At 48.1% G+C, this 20,050-nt stretch overlaps 1 protein-coding gene across 8 annotated transcripts in view; it reads left to right on the plus strand.

The window, feature by feature from the left end:
• CACNA1B (calcium voltage-gated channel subunit alpha1 B) overlaps positions 1–20,050 on the plus strand; it is a 330,224-nt gene that overhangs the window by 203,574 nt on the left and 106,600 nt on the right. For all 8 annotated transcript variants that reach the window (XM_054516966.1, XM_054516959.1, XM_054516961.1 and 5 more), the window contains 5 exons: positions 2,224–2,336; positions 5,385–5,516; positions 6,955–7,027; positions 11,991–12,108; positions 18,661–18,728. In XM_054516966.1, coding sequence (XP_054372941.1) covers positions 2,224–2,336; positions 5,385–5,516; positions 6,955–7,027; positions 11,991–12,108; positions 18,661–18,728 — 504 coding nt within the window. The remainder of the gene's footprint in view (positions 1–2,223; positions 2,337–5,384; positions 5,517–6,954; positions 7,028–11,990; positions 12,109–18,660; positions 18,729–20,050) is intronic.

A 20,050-nucleotide genomic window follows, 5' to 3' on the forward strand; every position in this document is an offset into this window, starting at 1 on the left:
GATCTCCTGCAGGGAGGATTGGCTGGGGGAGAGATCAAGAAAAACTGCCCCATGGACAGCAGAGAACTGCCCCAGCTCTGACAGATGGGGATAGAACACACACCCAGCTACACCTGAGGCAATGAGGGATTCCCAGTGGTGGGAGAGAAGTTTTAGTTCCTTCTTCTTCAGGTAGCAGACACTGGAATTATCAATTGTTGTGGATCTCCCTTTCCCTTTATATTTTCTGGAAGCTCAGAGCACAGTGTGTGTTGCAGGACACTTCAGCAGTGATGGAATTTTCAGAGACATCCAAGTTTTTGTCATGAAAGGGTGGGAAAAGGAACTGTTGGCATTTGCAGTTGAGCCAGCATTAAAAAGTTCTAATTAAAAATTAGTGTCCTTCAAAAAAAGATGTTTTAATGTAGTTTGATTGCTAGAGAAGAAAGCAGCAAGCTCCTCTCAGTGTATAAATCACTGGGTGTTCTCCTCCTGGCTGTGGAGAAAGCTGGGGTGAAGTTTTCCAGTTCTCCTGGCTAATTTAGGGTTCTCCTGAACTTTTTGTAACAAAGGGGTTCCCAGTGCTGCTGCCCCCGTTAATCCTCCCTCCCACAGCACAAACCAGCTGGGCTCTGGTGAGAACCAGTTCTGAACTGGTGTTTATGGTGTGCTCTGCCCAGCTGGGGCCCACGGGCAGTGGAAGCTCAGAAATGTTGGGTTAATGTGAATTATGCCAGCAATTGGCAGGGAAATGCCTGTTTGATCCTATTAACTCTGCAGAAACCTGTGTGGGTTTAATTGTCCTTCCCAGCTGTGCTGAACCCATCACTGTTTGTCCTTTTCCTAATGAAGGATTTCTGAGAAGATTTTTTCCTTCCTTGACGTGAATTCTCTGCCATCCTTAAACCAACCAGAAAACCAAAATTTGAAAAGCCCCCCTTGATTTGGGACAATTTTTTCAGCACCCCCAGGCTGAAGGCCAGGCAGATGATGGGATGTCTGTGCCAGAGGCTTTGCAGGATCTCATAATAATTATTGCTTTAATTGCTCTCCTAAAGACTCTCAGCTGCCAGGAGATTCTGGTAGACGTTGCCCAGAGCTGCTGTTCTGCTGTGGATGAGGAGTTTTAGTCTTTCTGATGGCAAGGGGAGGATGGGGCAGTGCCCTCCTGCACCTCTGCAGGTTGTGTGGGGTGGGGAAAGGAATGACAGTGGGCTGACAGGAGAATGTCCTTTTTTGCTTTGGTTTTAAGCTTGTTTAAAGCAGAAATCTCAGGTTATCACTTGTATTTTGTAGTAAAAACTCCAAATTTTATTTTCTGAGTCCCATCAGCTGCTGGCATTTGCAGTTGAGCCAGCATTAAAAAATGTAATTTAAAATCACAGTGTCCTTCAAAAAAAAAAAAGTATTTTAAGGTAGTTTGATTGCTAGAGAAGAAAGCAACAATTTCCACTCTGTGTATAAATCACAGGCTGTTCTCCTCCTGGCTATGGAGAAAGCTGGGGTGAGGTTTTCCAATTCTCCTGGCTAATTTAGGGCTCGCCTGAACAGCCTGAACTCTGGTTCCTGAGCACCCCAGGGAGCTCAGCAGCAGCTGTGCCCTTGTTGGAACCCAGGACATTCCTCTGGCTGCCCTGGAGCACTCCAGACCCTGGCAGGGGACTCGGCATGGAGACCTTGGCATGGAGTCAAAACCACCTGGGCCTTTGATTTTAGCCCATGGAAACAATTCCCAACTGTGTGTGAGGAGTTACAAGCCACAAGGGTTTGAGTAGAATGACAGTGAATTTATCACTGGGTGAAAATGTAGAATTTTGGGGATTTAGAATGGGGGTTCAAGAGGCAAGATGGAGGAATCTGGGCTTGTTCTGTCCTCTTTATTCTTGTCTTGTCCTCTCTGCTGTGATGGTGGCACTTTTGGATTGGTTTAGATTAGAGACAGAGTGTCTAACATAGCTGATGGGTATTGGAAAATTATTGTAAATAAAGTACAGGTAGTTCTTAGTATAAAAAGTTAACACCACCCCAAGGGCAGGGACTGTGCCACAACCTGACCTGCTGGACAGACCTCAGCAGGTCAAATATAATAGATAAGGAAAAACAAACAACCGTGAGAAGCAGAACTGATGAATCTCAACTTCTTGGGTCTTGGGGCTGGGAAAAAAGAGACTTTCTGATACCTTGGGAGCCATGTCAAGCACAGAAAACCCGAGATGCCCTCTCTGAGGTGGTGTCTCCCTGCAGGTGATCGTGGGCAGTATCTTTGAGGTCATCTGGGCTGCAGTGAAGCCGGGCACCTCCTTTGGCATCAGCGTCCTGCGCGCCCTGCGGCTGCTGAGGATCTTCAAAGTCACCAAGTAAGTGCAGCTCCCTTGGCACTCTGAGCACCCCAGGAAATCCCTGTGCCCAGCCCCAGGCCCAGGAGGAGTGCTTTCCACATTTATCAACAATAAAATAATAATTAAATCGCTAAAAAGTTAAAAATTATCCAAAAAAAACCAATGCCCCAACTCCCTGGGGCAGCTGGCACAAAAATCCCTGCCTGCCCCAGCCTCCAAGGTCTGCACTGGGTGGGGGAGACAGGAGCAGATTGAATCTGCAGATGCAGAATTCCCCTTTCTTTGGCTGGGCAATTGGAAATTTTGGGAATTCCTGAGCCTGGGTTTACACCCAGAAGGGGTTCTAAGAGCCCTTTCTCTCCTCAGCCTCATGTCCAGGTTTGTCTGCCCTTGGTTCTCAGTGGGCTGACAGCAGAATGTTCTTCTTTGCTTTATCTTTAGGCTTGTTTAAAACAAAAATATTGTGTTATCACTTGTATTTTATAAAAATCCCACGGTTTTTATATTTTTATAAAAATATCAATTGGTAAAAATCCTGTTTTATTTTCTTTTTACGTCCTATCAACTTCCCACTGATCCAATGACAGTTCCTTCAGTTTTTCTTTCTTCATCAACTTAGAATGTCCATCTTTGCTTTATCTTTAGGCTTGTTTAAAAAAGAATATTGTGTTGTCACTCATATTTTGTGGTAAAAACCACAAATTTTAAAAACCACAAGTTTTATTTTCTTTTTAAGTCCTATCAAGTTCCCACTGATCCAATGACAGTTCCTTCAGTTTTTCTTTCTTCATCAACTTAGAATGTCCATCTTTGCTTTATCTTTAGGCTTGTTTTAAAAAGAATATTGTGTTGTCACTCATATTTTGTGGTAAAACCCCCAAGTTTTATTTTCTTTTTAAGTCCTATCAACTTCCCACTGATCCAATGACAATTCTTAAGTATCCAGGCTCTGGAAAAGCAGCTTCCCTGGGGATTGCTGGGTGCTAATCCCAGGGCTGAGCTGCTGTGCTGACACAAATCTGAAATGTGTTCCTGCTGCCTGGGCTGGGAATGTTGGAGTTTTTCAGCCTGGAGACTCTGAGGTGGAATTTTCACTCAGGTTCCCACAGCTTTTCTGTTGTTTTTGTGCTCCTGCCTTGAGTTAATGTGTGCTGGCATTAGCAAACAGCTCCTGTGCCATCTCCAAACCCATCCAGAGCCGTTTCTGCAGGATTGCTGGGGAAATTGATGACAAATTTAGGTGCTCCTGCTGTTGTTTTCCACCTTATTTTTTACACCATTACCTCTTCAGTGCTCCCTTGATTCCATCACTCCCTGTATTCTTCATAGCTTGAAGTAACAGGAGGAGGGACAGCCCCTCCCTCCAAAAATAACCCAACCACCTTAAATAGGTAAAGAAAATCTGAGCAAAACAGTCATTTGAAGCAAGCAGGACTGAGTTTTGTAGCTCTCTGGGGCTGATTTGTACCTGCTTATTGTTTATTTCTAATTATTATTATTCAGACCCCAGGTTTGTGTGTGGTACTGGGTCATTTGTTGTCCTCTGGGAAAAACAGAGTGGAAACTTTTAAGTTCTGTAAATGTTCAGCAAGAAAGGTGGGAACCTGCACCAAAAATGTCACTGTGCTTTACCTTTGCACTGATTTATGTGTGGGAAACTCCTGGGTTTGCAGCAAATGCAGAGCAATTTTCAGCAGTTCATTTTACCCAGAGCTGCTGAGATCTGCTCTTGCTGATTGGGTGCAATACTTTGTAAATATTTTGGATGTTTTTGCAAGTTACAATTTTATTTTTGTGAGTTCTGACCACTGATTGCAGTCAGCATGATAAAGGGATGAAAGATGGAATTATTTAGGTTGGGAAAAACCTTCAAGGCCATTGGGTCCAACCAGTCTTTCCAAGGCCACCACTCACCCATGTCCCCAGGTGCCACATTGGCAGGGACGGTGACTCCACCACTGCTTGGCAGCCTGGCCAGGGCTTGACAAACATTTTAATGAAGAAATTTTTCCCAATACCCAACCTAAACCTGTGTGGGGCCATTTGAGGCCGTTCCCTCTTGTTATTGCTCATTCCTTGGGAAAAGAGATTTAACCTCACAAACCAAGCTGAGGGCTCTGCCCCTTCTCAGGACAGCAAGTGACACTCTCAAGCCACTGATGCTGAAGTTCCTCTGCCTTAATTAAGTGGATTTTTCATCCCACATGACAGAATTGAGTTCATTGCGTGACCAGAGCCAGGTCCCTGCAGCTCCCAGGGGGAATCCTGCATTATCCCAGTGCCTGAGTGAAAAGCCAGGTGTCTGCTAAGGAAGGCAGGAGCTTCCTGTAAAATGGAAAATGTAACCCCCCTCCCTCCAAATTATTATTATTTGGAAATTAAGGGGCTCTCAGGCAAAGATATGGGAATAGGAATAACAGTTCTGTAAGAGGAAAATTAAAATTACAAATGCAATAATGCAAAAAAACCAAACCAAACAAACAAAAACCACAACACTGTCAGAGTCAGAGCAGTCCCTGTCCCCTGTGTGTCAGGGGGTGGCACAGCCCCATCCCATGGGGGCTCAGCCCTCCTGCAGTGCCAGCTGTGGCTCTGCTGGAGCAGGGATCCTGCACAAGGGGGGAGTTTTCCTCTGCAGCTCCAGGGCTGCTGGAGATGGGCCTGGGCTCCCTCTGGCCATGCAGGGCAGCAGAAGCTGCTCCTCTGGCAATGCACTGGGCAAAGGCTGCTGGGCTGTCCCAAGCTCAGATTGTACCCAGGTAGGAATGCTTGGCTCCTGCCCTGGGCGCAGCATCTCCCCATGGGATGCTGGAATTGGATCAGCCCTGCAGGGACACTCAGTGGCCATGGACAGCAGAGATCTCCTGCAGGGAGGATTGGCTGGGGGAGAGATCAAGAAAAAACTGCCCATGGACAGCAGAGAACTGCCCCAGCTCTGACAGGTGGGGATAGAACACACACCCAGCTACACCTGAGACACATGGAAAACAAATTCCTATTAATAAATTGCTCCCCAAAGGCTCTTCCCCACTCATGTTCTCCCCTGGCTGTTCTGATCCAACACAGGTACTGGAATTCCCTGAGGAATCTGGTGGTCTCCTTGCTGAACTCCATGAAGTCCATCATCAGTTTGCTTTTCCTGCTGTTCCTGTTCATCGTGGTCTTTGCTCTGCTGGGGATGCAGCTCTTTGGAGGGCAGTAAGTTGTTGATTTTTTTTTTCTTTTCTGTCTTAAAGCCAGGATTAAATTGTGAAACTGCATTTTTTGTTTGGACTTCGATGTTTATTCATTTTTATTTATGCTATAGTTTTTTAAGTTGTGAGTTATATAGTACTTTTCTTTAACAAACTAAAAAATGGAGTTGTATCTCTTTTTTTACAAGGTCTTTTAAGGAAAAACTGTCTAATTAAGAAATGACAGTTAAATTATTTTTATTTTTAACTCACTATTTGTGTTTTGTAATGTGGATTATTTATTTAATGACATAATACTACTTAAACTTATGAAGTAGGAGGTGAAGAAGGAGGACTAACTTCTGTCTTAAAACCTTTATTTTGTTTTATATAATATATATATTCTAAAACTTTAAACTCTTAAGTTTTTTAGTTTGTGATATTACACACTTTTATTTAAACTACACACTCATAATCTTACTTTTATTATTTAAGGAAGGATCTTATTATGCAAGGTTTTTTTACAGCTTTAGGTCAAATGTAGTGTTCTATTGGGGGTTAGTGTCTGTTACTACAGAAAATTAAAAATTTTTAGTAACTAGGGTTGTAACAGTGAGTCTGAGGAATCTTTGTTCTGCCTGCAAGGTTCACATCCCTGATTTCAGGGCTGGGGATAGGGAAATAATTCCTGTTCTGGTGTTTTCCCTGGAGCTGGATTCTTTCCTAAGGGAGAATGTCCCCAGTTCAAAGCTCCCCCATCATCCCCTGGTGCCCAGGACACCCAGAGCTGAAACAGGACTGGGGGCAGCACCTTCTGTACTGTTCCTTCCCTGGTAACCAGAGCGCCATTGTATTATCCACTATAAAATATAATATCCAAATATAAAACATAATGGCACTCTGAAATATTTTCCTGCTGGAAAACACAGTTTGGTTGGATCTGATTATTCTCATTAGAAATGCCAGCAATGGTGAATTTTGCAGTAAGAACCATCACAGTGTTACCATTTAACTCCAGCCTCGCTTCTGAACTGAAATAATGAAATGGTTTTGTTTGGTCTTTTATTTTCCCAGTCAATACCTATTTTATCTTTAAAATGCTAAAAAGAAATTATCTGCTAAGAGAGTCATTTCAATTTGGGCTTTTACACTTGAGGAATGAAAACTTCTTGGAATGGCTCATTCTGCAAAATCATTGCAGATTTTGATTGTTCATTTTAATTGGGGATGAAAATGAATTTCAAAGCATTGGAATTTTCTCTGGGAATGAAATTGAGTTTTTGCTGATGGTTCTGTTAAGCACCTTCTGAGATGTTCCTCACCGAGCTTGCCTGGGGTGTTCCAGCCAGGTGGAACAAATGTTGCTCCCTGACTTGGTTTATGGGGTGTTAAAGGGTGTTCCAGGGCTGCCTGGAGCTGCCTGTCCCTCCCCACACTGGTTTTTATTTCTCCCTTCTCTCCAGGTTCAATTTCCAAGACGAAACTCCAACCACGAATTTCGATACCTTCCCTGCTGCCATCCTCACAGTCTTCCAGGTAAAGCCATTCCTTGTCCTGGTCAGTGCTGGAATTGAAATTCCTGGGTGTTTCTTCCTGCTTAGGGAGGGCAAACAAGCCCCCAAAAACCTGTGGAATTTAGGAAAGGGGGAGTCCTTCCTTCTCAGGTGTTTTACTTTGCTGACCGATATATGCATCACTAAAAATCAAATTAAAAACCAATGCTGTGGTATTAAGGAAAACTAGAACAAAAGATTTATTTCTAGGGGGCAAAAATGCTGATAAAACAGATATTTCTGTGAATTAAAATCTGTGTGTGCCCACATCTGGGTGTGCCCTTTGTGTTCTCCAGCCCCTGCCCACAGAGTTGCAGCTCTGGCACATGCAATGCTTGGATTTAAAGCTGAATTTTGCAGCTGTTTTCTACCTGTGTTTTTTTAAAAACAATAATTTAAAATGGTTTAAAATAATTAGAAAAGAATGTTTTCAGGTGTTTCCCAACTCAGGAGAGTTGGGGCTGCTCCAGCTGCAGGTGACCCTCACAGATTTCATTTCCAGCCTTGTCCTGCACAGTGTGGGCTCCCCCTGATCCAGAATTCCCCAGATCTCAGCAAGGCCTGGCTGATGTATTTCAGTGTTATGACCCCAAAAGGAGATAAAAAGGAAGGGAAGGGGGGTGATGGTAATTTCTGGATTAAGACAGAAAAAGAATCTCAAGGGAAGCCTGTCCTGAGAGCTCTGCAGGATCAACTGCCCAGATGTGAGGCAGGTTCAGTGCTCACCTCACAGGATATTGCCCATCACGGGGGATTAAGAATTGCATAACATTTGCATAAGATTTTCCTGCTCATCAAAGGAAGGGCTCAGAGACAGGTATTGCCAGGGAGCAGCTCCGGATATGAGCCCTGGGAATGTTGGTTTTGCTTTGCTTTGGGACTGGAGCTGCCTGTGGAATACTCAGCTGGAATATTTCCTGTTAGTCCTGCAGTGTGGGGGGAAGGAAAGCATGTGGATATAAGATATTTGTCTGGAATGTCAGGGGTAGGAGCTAAACCCAGCAAAAGCCATCAGCCCTGGATTAACTGTGGTCCCCCAGAGGCTCTTTGGTACCCCCTGCTCTCCCTCCATCCCACTCCTTCCCTAAACTGCAAACTCCAGCTCAGTGTTTCTTCACTCTGGGGTTGGGATCCCTTTCCAAGCTTTTCTTCCACAACCTCAGCCAGGCTGAGCAGAGCAGGATCAGTCAGAGACAGCATTCAATGTGCTGAATAAATAAAGTTAGATACACCCTGCCTAGCCCTGTACCTTTGGAGATTCCCTGTGTAAGTTTCTCAAGCAAACCCTTCTGCCCTCTGCTTTAGCCCATTTTTATCCCAGCAGCCCTGGCTGGGTCATGGTCCTGTCCCTGGACACCCAGGATGGGTTTTGTCCACCTGGCAGCTGGCTGAGCTCAGCCTAAGCTCCCTCAGAGGAGCATCAACCTTCATCTCCAGCTCCTGAGGAAGTCCTGTGAGCTGAATGCCCAGCTGTGAATAATCCAAATACACACACAAACAACATCCATGACACAGAGCCTCTGGAAAGCAGAGTTCTGTGTTAGGTACCTGTGCCCTGCTCCCTGATTTCTTCTGGAAATCCTCACAGGCTGCTGAGGCAGAGCAGAGCAGTGGGGACAGCTGGAAATGAGGGGTGGCAGTGGCAGGATGGGGACAGAGCTCTGCCTGCCCATGACACACAGAATCACTGGGTTGGAAGAGACCTTCAGGATCATCGAGTCCAACCCAGCCCCAACCCCTCAGCTCAACCCTGGCACCCAGTGCCACATCCAGGCTTTGTTAAACACACCCAGGGATGGGGACTCCACCACCTCCCTGGGCAGCCATTCCAGAACTTTATCACTCCTTCTGTAGAAAACTTGTTTCTGCTATCCAACCTGAATTTCCCTTGGTGCAGCTCGAGGCTGTGTGCTCTGGTTGTGTCAGTGCTGCTGGAGAAAGAGCCCAGCCCCAGCTGAGCACAGGCACCTTTCAGGAGCTGTGAGAGTGATGGGGGCAGCCCTGAGTCTCCTTTGCTCCAGGCTGAGCACCCCCAGCTCCCTCAGGGCTTCCTCACAGGGTTTGTGTTCCCAGCCCCTCTCCAGCCTTGCTGCCCCTTCTGGATGTGCTCCAGGTCCTCAATGTCCTTCCCAAGCTGAGGGCCCAGAGCTGGGCCCAGCACTCAGGGTTTGGCCTCAGCAGTGCCAGTGTGTGCCCGTGGGTCAGTGCAGAGCACCCTGGAGCCGCTGGCACTCAGCCTTCCCTCAGGCACCTCCCTTGCACTGCAGCCCCTGGAAGCAGCACAATCCTGTTCCTGCTCCTCTCTCACCCTTAACCTGCTCATTATTCCATTAACATTTCACAACAGCTCTTGACAGCTGCTTTATTCCATCACCTGCTGGCCCCTCAGTATTAAACAGGGAGATGCACTCCAAATGGTCATTTGGGGCAGCTGAGGGCAGTTTGGAGCCTGGGGAATAACAAAAGCAATCAAAATACACACACAAACATCATCCCTGAGCACAGAGCCTCTGGAAAGCAGAGTTCTGTGTTAGGTACCTGTGCCCTTGCTCCCAAGCCCTCTTTGCCTGTGCCTCTCCCTCTGCAGTGCTGTCCTTCCCTCTCCTCAGCAAAAATTCCTTGCAGCATCCCTAAAGAGACCTGAGAGAGCAGAAGGAATTTCATTAACTGCTTGAGGACAGAGCCAGCAGATCCTGGATCCTTCAGGCTGCTCCCTAATTACTTTAGTAATTCCTGCAGCTGATGGGTGACAGTGGGAAGGACACCAGCTCCTCCTTCCAGGACCTCAGGGAGCATCCTCAGCTTCTCCAGGCAGGCTGCTCAGTTTAGATTATTTATCTCTCTGCAAAAGCCCCATAAAACATCTCTTTTTTTTAAACTTGATCTTTTTGTTCCACTCTTCCACTCCTAAATAATCCAAAAGTTGGATTTTGAACCCAGACCCTGCTGCACTTAGTCATACCTGCAAATCCTGGTCTTCTGCTTGGAAATAGAAGAGTTCCCAGTGGTTGCCCTTTCCATGAATATTTGTGTGATCAGAAATCACTTTATGGCTATTCCCAAAAAGCAGGAGCAGCTGTGAATTCATGGAAATTCTGTGAAGGCACATTTGTGGACAATACTCGGCATAATTGAGTGGCAGATTGGAAAGCCCAAAGCCCTGTTTCATATTCTGTGGTGCAAATCCAGAGTAGCTCCAGCACTGTTGGGTCTGAATCCTGATTTTGGAATTATTTGAGGCTGAATTGTGCATTTGGGAGAGGAGCTGGTGTCTGCACTGGGTGTCCTTGTGTCTGGAGTCGCTCTTGCCCAGTGCTGTCATCAGCACCATCCCTGCAGCCAGAAATTTCCTCTCTCTCAGCAGCTGCCAGCCAGGCTGGAGTTTGCAGCTTGGAATTTGCAGTCATTCCAAGCATCCTGCACATGGAACTCCATTACTAGAGCATACTTATGGCTTAGCACTTTTTATCTTCTTTTTGTTTTGTTTTTTTTTTTTTTTTTTTGGTTGTGTTTTTGTTTGTTTTGGGGTTTTTTTGTGGTTTTTATTTTGATTTTTTTCGATTTGTTTTTGTTTTGTTTTGTTTTTTGTGTTTTGGTTTTGGGTGTTTTGTAATTGTATTAACAAAAAGAAAAGTTAAGTTGTTAAAAGAATAGTAACCAGGAGCCAGTTATTTTTAGTCAATTTAATACTACATGTTTTGGTTTTAAATTATAAATTCAAGTCAAAATTAAAAGAAAATTAGGAACTGTTTATTATGAAATGAATTTATTTGATTTATACATTTAACTCCTGGATACTATGAAAGATTAAGTCCTTTTAAGTTGATTGCTTTTAGACTGTTCAGAGCCAATTTTTTTAAGTTAACTGTCAGACTAATTGACTCCCCAAAGCAGCTTTCAGTTTAGGAAAAAATTCAATTAGTTTTTTTTGGTAATCAGTTACCTAGAAACTCTGTTTTGAATGATTTACCCAGCAGTTATCAAAATTGGACACATTTAAATAACTTGTTCGTTTTTCAATAGTTTTAAAATTTTTTTACTTGTTTGTATCTTATGTTGTGAAGTATTTACCTTTTGCAAGTCCATTTAAACTTTGACACTTTTTCCCTTGCTTTTGTAAAAAAAATCTGGCAGATTTTTTCCCTTTCACCTACTAAACCCAAAGACAACTTCCTGTTTAGCAACTGGATTTTCACATCCCAATGTTTAATGCACTAAAAGTGGTCATTGTTTGGCTCTGCCAGGGCAGGCAGAGGGTGTGCTGATGTGCCCAGAATTCCAGATTTCGCTGAAGAAATGAACACCAGACAATTCAGACTGGTGCCAAATGAGTATTTAGCATTCCTCACAGGGTTTGTGTTCCCAGCCCCTCCCCAGCCTCGCTGCCCCCTCTGGATGTGCTCCAGGTCCTCAATGTCCTTCCCAAGCTGAGGGCCCAGAGCTGGGCCCAGCACTCAGGGTTTGGCCTCAGCAGTGCCAGTGTGTGCCCGTGGGTCAGTGCAGGGCACCCTGCTGTGGGTGCCACCTCTCGGGAGCTGTGGATGAGGTGACCCTTCCTGTGAGTGACCCTTCCTGTGAGTGACCCTTCCTGTGAGTGCCCTTCCTCTGAGTGCCCTTCCTGTGAGTGACCCTTCCTGTGAGTGACCCTTCCTGTGAGTGCCCTTCCTGTGAGTGACCTGTGAGTGACCCTTCCTGTGAGTGACCTGTGAGTGCCCTTCCTGTGAGTGACCTGTGAGTGACCTGTGAGTGACCCTTCCTGTGAGTGACCTGTGAGTGACCCTTCCTGTGAGTGCCCTTCCTGTGAGTGACCCTTCCTGTGAGTGACCCTTCCTGTGAGTGACCCTTCCTGTGAGTGCCCTTCCTGTGAGTGACCCTTCCTGTGAGTGACCCTTCCTGTGAGTGACCCTTCCTGTGAGTGACCTCTGTGTCCCCCCTGCCCTGTGCAGATCCTGACGGGCGAGGACTGGAATGCTGTGATGTACCACGGGATAGAGTCGCAGGGCGGTGTCCATTCCGGAATGTTCTCCTCCATCTACTTCATCGTGCTCACCCTGTTTGGGAACTGTATCCTTCCATCCTTGGTGCCACAGTCCTGCCCACTGTCACGCTAGGGCAAGTGAGTTGTGATGGTTCATTTCCAGATCCCAAAAGTGCACAAGACAAACAGCAGGGGACTGGCAGTTTAATCACAACAAATGCACCTTTATTGAGGGCCAACAGCAAATGCCATTGATTGCAAGGGATCAGAAAAAGGGAATAAAGGATAGAAAGAAAAAGGGGGGAAGAGGAATAGAGCTACCAACTATGGGAATATTACCAATATAACCCCATGGGACGTGCCTGAGCTTGTCTGGCCCTTGAACCAAATAGCAGCACTGTGGTGTTTCACCCCACAGACACTTTTGGCTGGCTGGGTGTGTGGTGTTTCACCCCACAGACACTTTTGGCTGGCTGGGTGTGTGGTGTTTCACCCCACAGACACTTTTGCCTGGCTGGGTGTGTGGTGTTTCACCCCACAGACACTTTTGCCTGCCTGGGTGTGTGGTGTTTCACCCACAGACACTTTTGCCTGCCTGGATGCTGCAGCCGGGCACGTGGGGACAAGTCCAGGCCTGCAGGAGCTCTGGTGGTGCTGGGATGGAGCTTCCCCCATAACAGGGGCTGCTCTCAGGTTTCCCTCTGTTGGAGAAGCTTTAAGGTGATGGTGAAGGAAAGGAGTCGGTTCTGATGGAGGGTTTGGATCCAGAGCTTTATTCTGGCCCACAGCCTCTGAATGCAGCACCAGCTCCAACAGAACTCCCTGAGCCCGTGGCTGCTGCTCCTTTAACCCCGGGGAGAGGGGCAGGGAAGGGGCAGGGAGCCACCAAGCAGGGACAGGAGGGGAGGGACAAAGGGACAAAGGACACCTGGATGGCCCAATGCCCCCCAGGGGTAGAGGGCATCCTTTGGATCTGCCAATCACTCAGTGCCCTTCTGGAATGCCAGGACTGACAGACAGTGCTGGGAGGGGGAAGGAGAGGAGACTGACACACCTGGCAGGGAATCATCAGGGAAGGGACCTGAGGTTCTGGGGTAAACCCTGAAATCACAACACAACAACCAACGAGATGGAATCCTCATGGTCCAGGCACAGATTCGCTGTTGTCTGTGGGGGTTCACCAAAGTCCTCTCAACAGTTCCAGTTTACAGAGTCTCAATCCAAAGGAGAGGCATCTGGCCAAAAGGTGGGGAAGATCCATGGGCCATTGTGTTGAGAGCCCTCAGTCTGTGGGGCAGGTGTGAGTGTGCAAGGACAAGGCACCATTTATCAGAACCTGTGGGGCAGGTGTGGGTGTGCAAGGACAAGGCACCATTTATCAGATCCTGTGGGGCAGGTGTGGGTGTGCAAGGACAAGCACCATTTATCAGAACCTGTGGGGCAGGTGTGAGTGTGCAAGGATGAGCCACCATTTATCAGAACCTGTTCAAAGCAGTGTTCTGTGAAGGCACAGCGAGCACACCTGCAAACAATCACAAAACATCCAGAAAACGTCCACCTCAGCCAGGCCAGAGCTCCTGCTGGGGTCTTCAGGGTCCTTGTGATGATCATGAGGCAAATGAAGGAAATTCTGGACTGTCTCTCAGACCCACGCTGCTGGAAATCCCCATTTTTCCCTCAATTCTCACAGCTTCAGCCTTTAAAAGCCAAATTATTGCCATGGCTTTGCTCCTGACAGCACTGGAGGTGAGTTGTTCAACTTGATGTCGCTTTTCTTATGGCAACGTCAGAATTTTTCATTTCATTTAAAAGAATTTCATTTTAATTGTTGTGTTTTGCCTTGAAAATGTTCTATTAAGAGTTAATTTAGATTGTGGGAGAAGTAATTGAGGGCAGGTCAGAGCAGGACCTTGAATATCTTCACAAACAGTTTGTTTTTAGCCAGGGGAGGATTGAGATGGGTTTGGTGGAGGTGAGTAGGTGATGGTGGAGATGAAGCTCCATTCTCTTGGTGCCTTTGTCTAGGGCACCTTAACCAGCTGGGCTGTCCCAAATGCTCAGAATTATCTCCACATTTAATTTAATTCTGGATCTTGGGTTTCAGCTTCTGGGAGTGTTCAGTGCTCCAAGCCTTGGCACATGAAGTGTCTGGTTTGTTCTTCTGAGAGATGGAAATCTCTCGAGGGTAGCAAGAAACTGGGAGCTTTCATCCCCCAGTGTCCCAGGGTGTTTGCTGGGGAAGGGATGGTGTGTCCCAGAGGTCCAGGGTGGCAGGGACAGAGTGACACAGGATGGGATTTGGGAAAGGAGGCTGTATTTGATATATATTTTATATTTCATACACAAACAAGCAAAGCAGCTCCCTGATGGAGCAGCTGGGTGTGAGGAGGAGAGCCAGGAGGGCAGAGGGGCTGTGGTGGCCCCGTCCCTGTGCCAGTGGTGGCCAATGCTCTGTGACAGTGCCAGCACCAGGCAGCCACAGCGTCACTGGTGTGAGGACACAGCCCTGAGCTGCACCAGGGAGGGTTAGGCTGGATCTTAGGGAGAAGTTCTTCCCAGAAAGAGTGGTTGGGCAGTGAAGGGGCTGCCCAGCGGGGTTTGGAGTCCCCATCCCTGGAGTTTAAGGAAAGATTGGATGTGGCTCTGGGTGACAAGGTGGTGTCAGGTCTAGGTTGGACTTGATCTCAAAGGGCTTTTCCAGCCTGGTTAATTCTGTGATTGTGTGAATCTGTGATTGATTCAGTGACTGATCCTTTGATTATATGATTGATTCTGTGATTGATCCTGTAATCCTGTGGTTCTCTGATTCTGTGACTCATTCTGTGATTGATTCTGTGATTGATTCAATGGCTGATTCTGTGATTGATTCTGTGATTGATTCTGTGATCTGTGGCTGCAGCCACAAACTGTGTGGATCCAGAGGGAGCATCCCTAAAACAGGAAACCCAGGAATTGTGGCTGAGCTGAGGCAGCCCTGGCTGCTTTGTTTGTTCTGCCAAGTGGGATGAGAATGCCCCAAAGTGGGATGGGAACATCCCAAAGTAGGATGGGAACATCCCAAAGTAGGATGGGAATGTCCCAAAGTGGGATGGGAACGTCCCAGTGTGGGATGAGAAATGTCCCAGAGTGGGATGGGAACGTCCCAGAGTGGGATGGGAACGTCCCAGAGTGGGATGGGAACGTCCCAAAGTGGGATGGGAACGTCCCAGAGTGGGATGGGAACGTCCCAGAGTGGGATGAGAAATGTCCCAGAGTGGGATGAGAAATGTCCCAGAGTGGGATGGGAACATCCCAAAGTGGGATGAGAAATGTCCCAAAGTGGGATGAGAGCTCCCAGTGCTGCTGCTCCACCCAGGAGCTCCCATGAGGATTTCCTGGCCTTCTCACTGGTTACAGTCCCAGCATTCCTCTTTTCCTTGGAGTCTTGTTTGGGCTGGAGATGCAGGAGAAGGGGAGGGGTGAACTGGGGGAAATGCTGGGGCTCAGGACAGAGTTCCTGCAGAAATGGGCTGCTCCAGCTGGACTGGAGGGGACAGAAGGTGCCATCGGTGACATTGGTGCCCATGGGTGGCACAGCAGTGCTCCAGCCCTTTGCCTTGGCTGGAATTCTGTCCTGCACGATGAGGAGCAGGGAGAGGAAGAGCAGAGCAGGCAGTGGGAGCTGTGCCTGTCACATGAGTGTCCCCAGGGATTTATTCCATTCCTGGAGGGGCTGTGGCAGTGATGCTCAGACATCTCCTCACAGCAGCCAGCACGGCCCTTCCAGAAACACCAGGCTCTGCAAAACTGGGTCAGAGGAGAGCAGGGAGGGAGGGAGAGCTCGAAATCCTCTGGGCTTGGCGTTTGGAAATGAGATTAAGCAGTAATCAGGCTCGACAGCACAGCTGAGGGAGGGACTTTGCACCTCCGAGCTGCTGAGCTCCAGCGTTCCTGAGGAACGGGGCACGAATTCCCTTCCTCACCTTGAGTTCAGAGGGGGCCTCTCCCTGCTCCTTTGGCTTCCAGTGCCAGGGAAAGAGCAGGGCATGGTCAAGAGGAGGGGATCTGCTGCCCCTGCCATGGATTTGGGATTTGGAGAGTGGGAACCTCACCCACCTTCTCCCTAAATCTCATCAGGTGCAGCTCTCTTGTTTTCCCTTCTGCTGCTGAGGGGATCCAGGGCTGTTTTTCCTGAGTTCCTCCAGACATCTCCAATGCCTCTTCCATGCCCTTTGCCCACAGCCCCCTGCTGGTGGCTCCTTGAGCTCCTTGAGACATCACTGGGTGTTGAGGAAGGAAGGAGGATTTGCCAGGTGTGGTTCTTTGATCCTCCCTGAGTCCTTCAGGCTGGGATGAGTTTGCTGCAGGTGAGGTTCTGTGAGCACAGAGAGGGAGAAATTTTCTTTTTCATGGCAAGGAAAAGATTGTTTTTCTAAGTGGGAAGTGTCTCATGTTAGGTTTCCATTTCCAGAGAGTCTGTGTGGAACCAGAGATGGTTTAATGAAAGTTTTATGATTAAAGTAACAACAGGATTTGGCCCATTTTCCAGGAAATTACACCATGCCTGGGCTCACTGTTATTCACTTAATTGATAAATTGAGGCATCTGTTGAGACAATAAAAAAGAAGGAAAAAAAACTCCAAGAAAAACTGCAGAGGAGCCTGAGAAGAAAAGCAGGAACTGCCTGGAGGATGCTGCCCTTCCCTGGCCCTCAGGTGCCAGGCAGGAGATGGTTCCTGGCTCCAGGCTCATCCAGGTTACACAGCCTGAGGCAGAGCCTGCAGTTGGGGAGAAATTCGGGAATCCCCCAGGCCTGCAGAGAGGACTGAGGGACCTTTTTTGGGGCAGAAACACCCGAGTCTGCCAGACTGTGTCTGCTTGGAAATGGATCAGGCCAGGCTGATCTGATAAAAAGAAATTAATTCCATTTCCAGGGGTTGCCTTTGTTACATGATCCACTTCCAGAGGGTGTGGGAGGCAGGGGGAGGGAGGCAGTTGTCCTGCTGAGACATTTATTTCCTGATAGGAGGCTTGGAAGTGTTTCCAGACTGTTGGAAGCACCCCAGAGGAAAAAAACCCAAACACCCAGCACAGCCCAGGGGTGCCCTCAGCCCCCCACCCTCAAAGGAGATGGGAGAATTGATGTCTTGGTAAAGGAGAAATGTGGCTCACTTGTGCTGCCCTCCCAGGAGGGGTTTCTGCCTTCCCCCCTCACCAGCCTCAGCCCAGGCCTGCCCTTGCCCTCCCACCCCACAGCTCAAGGCAGGGAACAGCAAATCCCAGCCTGGTTTGGGTTGGAGGGGAGCTCAGAGATCACCCAGCCATGGCAGGGACACCTCCCACTGTCCCAGGTGCTCCCAGCCCTGTCCAGCCTGGCCTTGGGCACTGCCAGGGATCCAGGGGCAGCCCCAGCTGCTCTGGGCACCCTGTGCCAGGGCCTGCCCACCCTGCCAGGGAACAATTCCCAATTCCCAATATCCCATCCAGCCCTGCCCTCTGGCAGTGGAGCCATTCCCTGTGTCCTGTCCCTCCATCCCTTGTCCCCAGTCCCTCTCAAGCTCTCCTGGAGCCTCCTGCAAACACCTGTCTTAGTTTCCTAAAGCTCCTGCAGTCCTTTCAGTGGGTTTATGAACAATTCCCCTGCACATTCCTACCTGGAGGAGCAAACAGAGCTCTGCAGTGAGTGACTCTCTGTCCCCAGGTGATGTGCAAGAGCCAAACACATCTTCTCCTCTCCTTTGGGAGAGTGGTTTTGCTGTGTTTTGCTCTGCTTGCCCTCCTTCCCTGTGCAAAGGCAGCTGATTTATGGCTACTCTGGGGCTGTTTTGCAGCCACAAGGCTGGAATAACAACAATAAACTCAGCAAAAGCTCAAATCATTAAGTGGAAAAATGAAAGTAAAAGAGGAATAAATAATTCCAGGCCAGTGTTCTGTCTCAGGGATGGGATGCAGAGCTCTGCTGAGAGGCCTGGGCTGGTGTGGGCACTGCCCTGGCTTAGCTGGGCTCTGGGCTGGGCTTAGGGGCTGCTGAGCTCTGTGTGGGGCTCAGCATGGCTGGGGTGCCCCAGTGCCACCCTGACTCCAGTGAGATAAGCCAGGATGGTTTCCTCCCAGGAGCAATGACCTGAGATTCACTTTTCCATGCTCTCCGTGGCGGTTTATACAGCTCTGTGTGTATAAAAATGTAAATGTTGGCTTAAAATGACCCATTTCCTGCAGCTCCACTGGTTGTCCTTTTAAACAAGAGGGGGAAATGAGGCTGAAATCTGCATGAGGGGAAAATGAGGCTGAAATCTGCATGAAGGGAAAATGAGGCTGAAATCTTCATGAGGGGAAAATGAGGCTGAAATCTGCACTTCTGGGCTGGAGGGGTGGAAAACCAGGGGCTGTGGTGCCTCTGGGGGCAGCAGGAGGTCCCACCCTTCCCCTCTGATGGGGTGACACCCCTCAGGTCCTGTCCCCTCTGCAGAGGGGTGCTGGGGACACAAATGTGTGTCCAGCCCTGCTGGGCCAGCTCTGGGCAGGGTGGGTGAGCTGGGAATGGTGGCAAAGCTTCCAGAGATCAATCCATAAAACACAAAATGGGGAAAGAGGGGCAGCAGGGAGGGAATGATTGCTCCTGTGCTATGTGAAGAGCTTTTCCTTAGCTGCTCCCACAGATACTCTCCTGAACGTCTTCTTGGCCATCGCTGTGGACAACCTGGCCAACGCCCAGGAGCTGACCAAGGTAGGTGGGACATTGCATTTTATTATGAATTCCAAAGCAAGGGTGACCCCCTGAGCTGTCCCCTGGAGCCCTGGGGTGCCTGAAGGAGCTGGGACAAAGGCCAGATGGAGTTAAAGGGAATAAAGAGGAGATTTATTGAAGGACCTTCAAAGGCCACGCCCTGGCAGCACCCAGATGGCTCCAAGATGGGAGGAAAAGGGAGCTTGGTCATGAGATCTCACATTTTTATCAGTTCTGCTCCATTTGCATCTTGCAGTTCATTGTCCCATCCCAGCTTTAGCCCCTGCAGTCCCATCCTTGTTTTTCTCTCTCCAGCCCACGGTGTTTGTGCTCTTGGGCTGAGATTTGGGTCATTTGTCCTTGGTGCCCAGCTGGAGCAGGAATTGTTTTGTCTCCCTGCTCTGTGCACAGAGCTCAGCATCCCCTGATGTGAAGCCCAGACCCTCACACTAAAGCAGCACAGAATGTGAAAAATAGAAAATCTAAAACCTGAGGCATCACCTGCTGCCCCTCAGGTGACCAGTTTGCACTGCAGAGAGGTTTATTCCCCTTCAGCTTTCTTTATTTTTGGTTGCAGTGAATATTTTCTATTTGCTTTATCCCAGGGTGGGCATTGCTTATCTCACATTTTCTGTTTCCAAGAGCAGAGGAGAAGCAATTAACAGTTTTTTTGGCTGATTGGAAGCTCAGACAGGAGCAAATTCAGGCTTTGTGGTGCTGCTTTTTCCCCTCTGGTGACCAGCTTGCACTGCAGAGAGGTTTATTCCCCTGCAGGTTTCTTTATTTCAACTTGCAGGGAATATTTTGTGTTTCGTTTGGTCTCACACTTTGTGTCCTTTACCTTGCTGAGGTTGGTAATGGATTAAAGAATTAAAATTTTCCAATCAGCTCCAGGCAAAACAATTTGCAGAGGCTGTTGTGAGCACTCAGGGGAGATGTTGGGAGATTCCTGCCTCTCCCCAGGTGTAAGAGAAGTCAGAGGCACAAAGCCAGGTCCTGGCAGGGGATGGCAGTGACAGGATGGCAGTGACACTGGTGTGACTTTTCTGGATATGGACACAGATTTCTGTTGGAAAATGTTTACACTGAGAACAGCTCAGCCAGGGTTGTGCAGGAGGATTGTGACTGTTGCCCTTGCTGTTTGGGTTATTACACAATTTTGATTTCTTGGCATATCTGGTGGATTTATGAGGAGATTTGAAGGGATTTTTGCACATTTTTAGCTTTTCTCACCCATTCCTGTGCTGCTGCCATCAGCAGCAGTCACGGTGACCTGCTGGGGCACAGGCAGCAGTGTCCCCATTGGGGTGGTTGTGTTTTAA

Source organism: Molothrus ater, chromosome 20, assembly GCF_012460135.2.
Source record: "Molothrus ater isolate BHLD 08-10-18 breed brown headed cowbird chromosome 20, BPBGC_Mater_1.1, whole genome shotgun sequence".
Taxonomy (NCBI): domain Eukaryota; kingdom Metazoa; phylum Chordata; class Aves; order Passeriformes; family Icteridae; genus Molothrus; species Molothrus ater.